Here is a 9,992-nt window from a genome sequence, read left to right as displayed (position 1 = left end):
TAATAAATGCTAAGACACAAAAAAGTCTGAGTCAGATTTATTTATATTTGTTTGTTTGTTCCCTTGTGGTGGTACTGGATGGTGAAGGAGTCCTAGAGATGTTTGAAGTGTAATAGACACGGTTTGAGCGTAAGGGTCACGTTACACATTTTCTATTTAGATTTTAAGGCTGCGGACAACGCCGGGTAGTCCAAATAATCCAAATAATACGATTATCAATCTTTATCACAAAAAATTCAAAAACCTAATCTAGCAGTCATCTATATAAATAAAACAATAGATCTATGTCTGTTTGTCTGTCTGTGTATGAATATTTAACCGATAAACTCTTAAACTACTGGTCACATAACACTGAAATTAAGAGGAAATAGTAATCATACACCAAGGATGGTTTATAACAAATAAACTCTTTGTTTTGATGGCTGAATAAGGCATACAGACATATATCAGCAAGGTGAAATGCAAAATGTTCATTTCAACTTGTCGACTTATTTTTATTTCTTTCTGCGCATGCCCAGTGGTCAACTCATTTCTTTAAGTCGTTTAATCTTAAATTTTTTCTTACTTATCTTTTCATAGCTACATTGGTAGGAGACACGACTGGATTGGTAAATATTCTCGTTTCGATTCTAGCTGATGGCACCCAAGTCATTTTTTTTTTTAAACTTTTGAGATCAGTACTATATATTAGGTACAATATAATATTCAACAGAGAACTATATATTAGGTACAATAAAATATTAAATATAGAATTGGACCTGTAATAATAAATACAAAATCTGCATGAATTAAAATATATTGAAGCGTATTTTACAACCCGGCTTGACCGTTCTTTCCTCCACTAGTCTTAAATTACCTGATTTGGTAGAAGTATGGTTCATTTGCTGCTTGCCAAAGTTGGTGAGAAAAGCTGAAAGAAAACAAGCAGAAGGCATATGGGATATATTAAATTAAACTAGCGGAACCTGTGGAAATTCCACGGTAGCTGAAAACTTTTAAAACACATTATAAATAAAATGAATAAAAAATAAAACAAATAACGACGATATATATGATTTAATTGGAATTCATTATTGAGATGAGTATTATTTACTAATTTATTTATTGCGGACTATTATCCTCATCTTTCATAGTTGTAGTTTCACAACGTTTCGGCCAATTATTCCTCAGGCATATATATTATTCCTTAATCGGAATTCATTTTTGAGATGAGCATTATATATATTAATTTTATTAATTTATTTCGGACTATTATTCTCATCTTTCTTAGTTGTTTTCATCTTTATTGGTTGTTGTTTTTTTCACGACGTTTCAGGCAACTATTCTTCTGGCCTTCGTCAGGTGGTAATCGCGACGGATAGAACTCTGAATCTCCTAACTGCATCCTCAGCAATCACTGCCATCCGTAGTTGTTGTCATCTCACCACGTTTTGGCCAAGTAAACCTTCTAAAATTTTAGAGGAAGTTTACTTGACCAAAACGTGGTGAGACGACAACAACTATGGAAGGCAGTAATTGCTGTGGATGCAGTTAGGAGATTCAGAGTTCCTATCCTGTCGCGGTTACCACCTGACGAAGGCCAGAGGAATAGTTGGCCGAAACGTCGTGAAACAACAACTAAAAAGATGAGGATAATAGTCCGCAATAAATAAATGAATAAATAACGATGAATTTAAAACAATGTTTTTAGTAAATTCTTTTTTAACCTTTTAAACCTAAAAAGAATTGATTTTAAAAATTTAGATTTTTTTCTATGAAAATTCAACACACAATACGTTGTTTTGTTTTTTTCTGAATAATTTTTTATATAAATTATAAAGGAACAGATGTCAGTTCACTTGCACATTTTTTATTGAATTTTAAAACGAATCTATATTAAAAAAAAAAAAAAACCCAAAAAACTTACAGTCCCCTCTCAACATGACTTAAAAAGCTCTACTGCTATAATCCAAAGACCAAGAGAGAGTTCCCAGTGGAAGCATGCTGGCTCTATCCAAGAGAACCAGACAGAACAAATCCACTCAGAATGATTCCTTTTTATACAGCATGGGCATGATCTACATACACTGGGTTTCCACTGGACAGACAGTCAACAAGGAATACTATGTTGAGGTTATGTTAAGGGAGTTCAGGAAGAGATTATATCAGAAGAGGCCAGCACTCTTCAAATCGGATCAGTGGCATTTCCACCAGGACAATGAACCAGTCCACAACTTCATTCATATCACAGACTATTTGACCAACATGGGCATTAAGAAAGTTCCTCATCCTCCCGAGAAGTCTAGACCTTACTCCCTGTGACTTTTGGTTATTCCCTAAGCTCAAGGAAAACCTCAGAGGCTGTCATTATGAGACAATTGAGGAGACGAAAGAGTCTGGTCATTGGCACACTCATACAAGAGGACTTCCATGTGGCCTTCCAGAAGTTGTTGGAATGGTGCAACAAGTGCATTGTAGCTGGAGGAGATTACTTCGAAGGGGACTAGAGTTTCATGCGTGTACTATCAACAAAAGTGCCCGTACGAAAAAAAAGTCTGGAAACTTATTGAAGGCACCTTGCATCTTTTGATTAGTTAAGGAGAATCGTCTTATCCAATCAGGATAGGGGTGATGCCATGATTAACAAAATAATTATTTTAGGAGAGAAAAAAAAAAAAAAAACTAAACCTTTTTTGTTTGTTTGTTTTTAGAAAAACCGAAAGTCAAACAAAAAGAAACTGCCCTCTGCCACCATAAAAATAAAACCACAAAGTCCTACTTAATGACTTCTAATGACCAGATAATTCTATGTTCACAATGACTAAAATGAAGAGACACTCCAGTTGTCACATACACGTGTCATTAAAGACGAGGGCAGTAATAAGTCCAGATTTTGTTTAGTTTTTTTTTTTTGTTTTTTTTACAAAGGCATCACCACATTATCAAGGCCCAGAGGCCACTCAAGGATAAGGGTTAAAGAGTTTAGTTTGTTTGTTTGACAGCATATCAGCCCTTTTTTGTGTGTGTGTGTGTGTGGGAGGGGGGATTATTTAATACTATGTATTCAGGGTTCGGCAGAAATACCTCCCACATTTTAAACTTTCAACTATATGTTACTAATGAACTTATGCAAGTGCCAATAATGTTTTCATTTAGTTAATAACTTGACTTTTTTTTTTCAGCTACTCTCATCGAGCAATATGGGTTGGACTGGTGAACATCGTGCTTTAACTGTAGAAATATTTTTGAAGAATGGTGAATCTGTACCTGCAACAAGATGGCATGATGCTGTTCCAGATAGAAAATCAATAAAGCTGTGGGTTACAAATTTCAGAGCTACAGGTTTGGCATTTAAAAGAGAGCCACCTGGAAAGCCTTGAAGCACACAAACGCCAGACAATGTTCGAGTTGTGAGACTTTCTGTAACTCAGTCTCGTACACATTCAGCTCGCAAACATGCTGTGAACTTGGGATTGTCTGATCAAATAGTCAGAAGAATTCTATACTGATATGCAGTTCCATCAACATTACAAGTTAGGACGGCATAATGCTGTTCCAGACAGAAAGTCAATAAAACTGTGGGTTGCAAATTTTAGAGCTACAGGTGTTGGCACTTAAAAGAAAGCCACTTGGAAGGCCTCGAAGCGCTTGAGTGCCAGATAGTATCTGAGCTTTGAGACTTTCTGTTACTCAGAAAACGTCAGAAAACGGATTAAAAGTTTCATGACTTTGTAACTCGTGTATCTCAGTGTTAGATATTGGCCGGGCAATGCTGAAAAGTTGGTTGGTTGACGATCGTTTTTAAAAATAGAATGTTAGAAAGAATGTTATCATAATGAAATAAATATTTACAGGGAAAAATATTTGTTAAAAATGTTTAATGGGAAAATATGTTAGAACACAAGCAATAATTTAAAAATAGATTTGACCTCTATAGTCTGACATAGAGGTCACTTAAAGTGACGTGGATTTTAGGAGAAAGCTTGAAAGACATGTATCGTTTTTTTAGTCAAGAGTCGGGAGTCAGAAGAGAGACACAGCAGTGAGCGAGATTGACAGCTTCAACGTTTTTCTGTTGTTGAGCCACACACCAACCAATCCCATACAATTAACCTTCCTCTCACTTTCTTTCTCTCTCTCTTTCTCTTTGTCGATGGCAAAAATCTTAATTGTAAATAAAACTTATATGTTGATAAATTCGTCTCTGTGTTCATTTTGAGAATAATAGCAAATGAATTGTCAGGTGTATATATGATTTTAGCAAGCATTTGAAAGTGCAAGCTAAAAAATTATATATACATTTAACACAACATATGGAACTAGTGGATATTCGATTGGGGTTTATTTTAAAATGAAGTGTAACACTTAATCTATCACATCACATGTCATGTTTATTTCAACAATGATGCTTATTGTGAGAACATTGACAATGAAGTGTGTCATTATTGCTTGTAAACAGTAATAAAGTTGAAGAAACAAAACAAAGTTTTACTGCACTTACATTACGTCTTATTCATTCAGCTCATCAGATTATTCACTTTGCATTAATATTGGTTCAACATAATCCATGAATGCATTGTGATCATCAAGATCATCAGTGTCATCAGATTCTTCACTGATAGCTGCAATTGCCTGTGAGGTCGAGTTTTCGTCCATGTCTTGACGAAGAGCTTTTTCTTCATCTAGAACACTACAGAAACAAGAGGCATGTGCAGGGGGTACAAAGGTGAGCAGAGCTTCCATATCAGCATCACTTCTGTCCAGGATAGTTGTGGCACACAAACTCAAATAATCTAAAATATAAATCTCAACTGTCTGTTTAAATGTATGTATATATGTATGCTTGCTTGCCTGCCTAAAACTTTCGACAGAGGCGATGGATTTTCATGAGATTAGTATCATTTTGAAACTCGACATCCCGGACGACAAATATCGAAAAATTGGCTAAAAACATTAATTCCTTACCCTCAACTGGGCAGTTTTCTACAAGAGGGGGGGGGGGTCGATTTTTTGCAAGCCATTTTTGCAAGTCATCGTATCGGTTGGATTGACTTTGCCTAATTTTAACGTTCCAAACTTCTGGTCACATCACGGAATAGGGGTAAGACACATACCTCCAAACAGCTGGGCAACGCCGGGCACCCAGGCTAGTATCAAACTAAAGCCAATAAATTACCCCCCCCCTCCTCTTGCAACGAACCTGACAAGCAGCAAAATTCTGTACCTTCACTGTAGCGATCCCTAACCCTAACCTTCACTGTAGCGATCCCTAGATGCTGGAAAGCCTTCTATTCAAATAGTTTCTTCCTTCAAACTGCTAGATTTTGGAATTCCCTCCCGAGTTTTTTCTTCCCTGACTGGACTGATATGCAAAAGTTCAAGTGTAATGTGAACAGACATCTTGCTGCTCAACTTCCTACAAAGTATCCCTGCAAATTTTGTCCCAAATAGTAGCTCCTTACATCTAAGTCACACTGTGCCTTGTTTGGTGGTGAAAAAGCAGTATAAAAAAAATTCACTTTTTTTAAAGATGCCGTTTATATCATTTGATGCGTTGCATCTTTGTAAATGTCTTTGTCAAATCACCTGCGAGTATTCTTATTTTTTCCACTACTTTCTGTCATTTATGTGCTACACACATGCACGCACATAGTCATCCTCAGGCATAATCTTCTGCTATGATTTTTTTTTTAGTTCTGTATCTGTCAGACTTTCCTAAAATTGGAATTGGGACTTCCTTGAGAGAGAAGGTTTCATAAAATCTACATGATAATCTGTACTAAAATATTTTAACCCTTAACTTCACATTCTTGTTGTAGCGTGAGTTGAGCCGTTTTTTGTCCTTCAAAGAGGAAGTTTCTAGGTAATATTCAATTTCCAAGTGTCCCCCAATTCCGGTCAAGGGAGATGATTTTAATGGAGTTACCTTTTGCAGTTTCTGCAGGAAAATGTTGCTGTTCTCTCACACACAGTGCCGAATGGTCACCCATCTTGTACTGACCAAGATCAATGTTGCTTATTTTTTTCAGTGATCTAACGAGAACCAGTGTGTCAGGCATAATCTTCTGCAAGGCATTAGTAGTTATGATATGCTAACATCCCCCATTCATGACTAGGGCTATGACAAGTGAATATACTTATCATTGTTTTGACTCGCAACTATATATCTGACACAGTTAGACATCTATAATATAAATCTCACCTGTCTGTTTAAATGTATGTATGTATGTTTGCCTAAAACTTTCAGCATAGGCGACGGATTTTCAAGAGATTGGTATCGTTTTGAAGCTCGATCCTTCGGATGACAAATATAAAAAAATTGGCTAAAATCATTAATTCCTTCACCCTCAACTGAGCACTTTTCTATAGGGAGAGGTCGCTTTTTTCGCCGATATTTTCGAAAGTCATCACCTCTTTTCGATTGACTAGCCTTAATTCAAACCGTTGCTACTTCCGGTTTGGCAATGAACGCAGCGGCAAAGACCTCACGTTTTTTTTTTTTTTCACACTTTTTTTCTCCTTTGCGATACGGGTTCGAGCCTGCCTGCCTACTACCAATTTTTTTTTTTTTGTTGTTTTGCTCAAGACACACTTTTAAACACCCGGGCAATGCCAGGCACCCAAGCTAGTAATTAATCAATCGAGAACCACATCAGTCTGTCTAAAAACATATAAGATATTAACTGATATATACTTGAGAGTCAAAATAATGAAAAGCATATTCTCTTGTCATAGCCCTATTCATAACGCTCAGAAAAACTGTTTCTGATCTTTTTTTGTCATTCATAAAAGTAAGTGAATCCATATGAATCAGCATGGTATGACTATTTCATGGTTCTGTTATTTAACCGATTTCGACAGGAATAAAATATTTACAGAAATGACCACTTGAAGATTGCCAACATCCATAAGTGAAAGTGGTTACATGGAACTAACTGAATTCAAACTTGACACATCCAGATCTCCAGTCTGTGTTGTTATCCATGTAAAAATCATCATCGTCATTGCCATCTGCAATGAAGTTCGGCACTTCTTGCTCCAATATTTACAAAAACGTACAGCTGAAGAAGTACGGAAGTTACATTGGAACAGCATTAACTAAACTACCTGTTAGGACGATAGAACTACGATCAAGGGGAGCTAACTCCTTTTCTTTTTCAAGCGAAGATAGCTCCTCTCTTTTACCTCCGTTATGTGAGCTCTCAAATGCAGGCGCGAGAAAAGGGCGAGGCAGACGATGACAGGCGCCAACAAATGGGTGACTTTGAACCCGGATAAATGAAGATAAAGATATATTCAAAAACGTACAGCTGAAGAAGTGCGGAAGTTACATTGGAACATGTATAATTTTTGTAAATAAATAAGTTTTCAAAATTTTATCTGGTCTAATACTATACTCTACCGGTTCTGTCTTTAGTTGACAAATCCTTCTAGACTAAGGTCATTTCAAGTTTTACTCTAAATCATAATGTCCATTTTTGAGTAGCTGGATTTTTATTACATTACTTTCTGTCATGTATATTTATTTTGGTACTTGGTAATGTATGATTGTGGAAGCGTCAAAAAAAAAAAAATGCTGTTTTTGTTTCCTTATGCTAACTTCAAGTGATCCTTTCACCTGACTTGTATTCAACAATTGCATTCTGTATTTAATTCATATCTTTTTTCATGTTTTTCAGATGCAATCAATCCATTCTTCACAAAGCCAGTGCTGCTGTTGCGTGGTCGCAGTTCTTCTTTCCTTAGGCGGAGTAATCATGACCAGCATAGGCGTCTGCTTGCTTCTCAACTACGGCATGATCAACATCGATATTCTTCCGCCCGATTTACAGACTGGAGAAGGAAAGAAACTCATCGGCATCATTCTCATTTGTTTCGGCATCACTGGTATCGTCATCAGTTCACTTGTCAGCATCCTCTTCTTCACCATTTGCCACGCGCCACAGTCTTCAAAGACAATCTACCCCAAGTACTATGACAAACGGATGCCAAAAGACTGTTCGCTATATTTTGTGGACACTTCTGTGAATGACGGCGCTAAGGGCGGACACCCGAATCGCACTGCTTGCAGAGAAACACCGTCGACATCAACACCAAGAAAAGGATACAATACCAAGAAGAAGAAAATGAACCATTCCATTTTAGAAAGTGTGAAAGAGGACACTGTCCATCCGTGTGGGAACCCGTTACCAATTCTGCGGATAAATAGTGTTGAATACAATGATTCTATCTTCCCTGTGAAAAACATTAGCTTAGACAGTTTTAATTCTACAAATGCTAACCATACGGGCGAGAAAAATATGTTACAGAATGGCATCACGCCAAGTATTGATATGGCTACAATCCAAACGACAACGATGGAACAAAAAGACTCAGAAACAGACAGTAGTAAATTATGATAATAAATTTTTATAACTTTAACTTTGAATCAGTTCTTTTTCAATATGGCAGATATGTAAAGCCAGATAGATAGTATATATGTCTCTGACAAGAAAATTTGTTTCCATAAAATGGAAATATATATATAGGCTATCTCTACTTAAATGATTTTTTTTTTTTTTAGTTCTATATCTGTCAGACTTTCCTAAAATTGGAATTGGGACTTCCTTGAGAGAAAAGGTTTCATAAAATCTACATGATAATCTGTACTAAAATATTTTAACCCTTAACTTCACATTCTTGTTGTAGTGTGAGTTGAACCGTTTTTGTCCTTCAAAGAGGAAGTTTCTAGGTAATATTCAATTTCCAAGTGTCCCCCGATTCCGGTCAAGGGAGATGATTTTAATGGAGTTACCTTTTGCAGTTTCTGTAGGAAAGTGTTGCTGTTCTCTCACACACAGTGCCGAATGGTCACCCATCTTGTACTGACCAAGATCAATGTTGCTTATTTTTTTCAGTGATCTAACGAGAACCAGTGTGTCAGCATGATTATGTCGTATAATGCTTCATATTGAAGCTTCTTTGTTGGGAAATGTATTGGGAGAGAAGGTTCTGTTAGACTAGTCTTTTGGGCTGAGATCAAAATGTAGTATCTCGTCTAAATTCTAAATAAACAACTTTTTATTTATGTATAAAATTTAAAAAAATAAATAATCGATTTGGTAATATTAAGTGAATGTGGAGTAAATGTGGTATTATGGTGATTGATGATTCTAGAAAAATATACCTTAGACAATTATAAAGTAGAGTGACAAGGATGGCCATAGACCCCCCCTCCCTTCACACTTTTGAAAGGCCCTGTGTCTAATTTATTTTCAACTATTGTATAATTTTTGTAAATAAATAATTTTTCAAAATTTTATCTGGTCTAATTCAGTTGATGGATCCTTCTTGACTGAGGTCATTTAATTTTTACCTTAAATCAGGATGTCCCTTTTAGAGTAGCTGGATTTTTCTCACATTAAAAACTGATCTTGTGTCTCACTCTGTACTTGTAGAGAGACAAGTAAACAGGGGTCCAGTCAACATAAATATTTTAACTGTTAGCTTCATATAAGGTACTTTTTAAAAAAGAAAAAAAAGAGGGTGTGTACCTATTTAAAAGGAAAGGTTGCATATGTGTACGTATTGTCAGTACTTAACTATCTAAACTTTTTGTTTTATATATAGCAAGCCTTTCCAAAATAAGAGTCGAGGTGTCGAAGATTTGGAGATGTGAAAGGTTTAGAGGAAAACCATGTTGTTATCAGTATGTGAATATTTGTCAAACAAGAGAACTTTAATCCCTGATAAATAGTAAATTATAATAAATTTTTTTAACTTTAAATTATTGCTTTTTCAAAATGACAGATGCATAAAGTCAGAGAGATAGTATATATGTCTCTTGCAAGAAAACTTGTTTCCTTAAGATGGAATTACTCTTTATTTATTTTTTGCATACACAGTCATGATTATGTTTCGGTCAGCTAGTTACCAGTAACTAGAGACATTTTCAGGTGATACAGCTTATACGAAAGCAAAGTTTGCAATGAAAATATCAGGTCTTCCTCATCCCAGGAGGTTCTGTCAAATGT

The 9,992-nt window shown here is 35.9% G+C and overlaps 1 protein-coding gene across 4 annotated transcripts in view; it reads left to right on the top strand.

Annotated features, from left to right (window-relative positions):
* Positions 1 to 9,280, top strand: part of LOC145254847 (uncharacterized) — a 119,959-nt gene extending 110,679 nt beyond the window's left edge. For 2 of the 4 annotated variants that reach the window (XM_080113689.1, XM_080113690.1), the window contains exon 2: positions 7,659 to 9,280. In XM_080113689.1, the coding sequence (XP_079969815.1) occupies positions 7,659 to 8,378 (720 nt within the window). In that variant the 3' untranslated portion in view covers positions 8,379 to 9,280. The remainder of the gene's footprint in view (positions 1 to 7,658) is intronic. The other 2 variants (XM_080113688.1, XM_080113687.1) reach the window with 1 other exon arrangement.
* Positions 9,281 to 9,992: the final 712 nt, after the last annotated feature.

This window comes from Euprymna scolopes, chromosome 30, assembly GCF_053919585.1.
Source record: "Euprymna scolopes isolate OS-2025 chromosome 30, ASM5391958v1, whole genome shotgun sequence".
Classification (NCBI taxonomy): domain Eukaryota; kingdom Metazoa; phylum Mollusca; class Cephalopoda; order Sepiida; family Sepiolidae; genus Euprymna; species Euprymna scolopes.
Note: the sequence above shows the minus strand (reverse complement) of the source record. Positions and strands in the feature narration are given on the sequence as shown.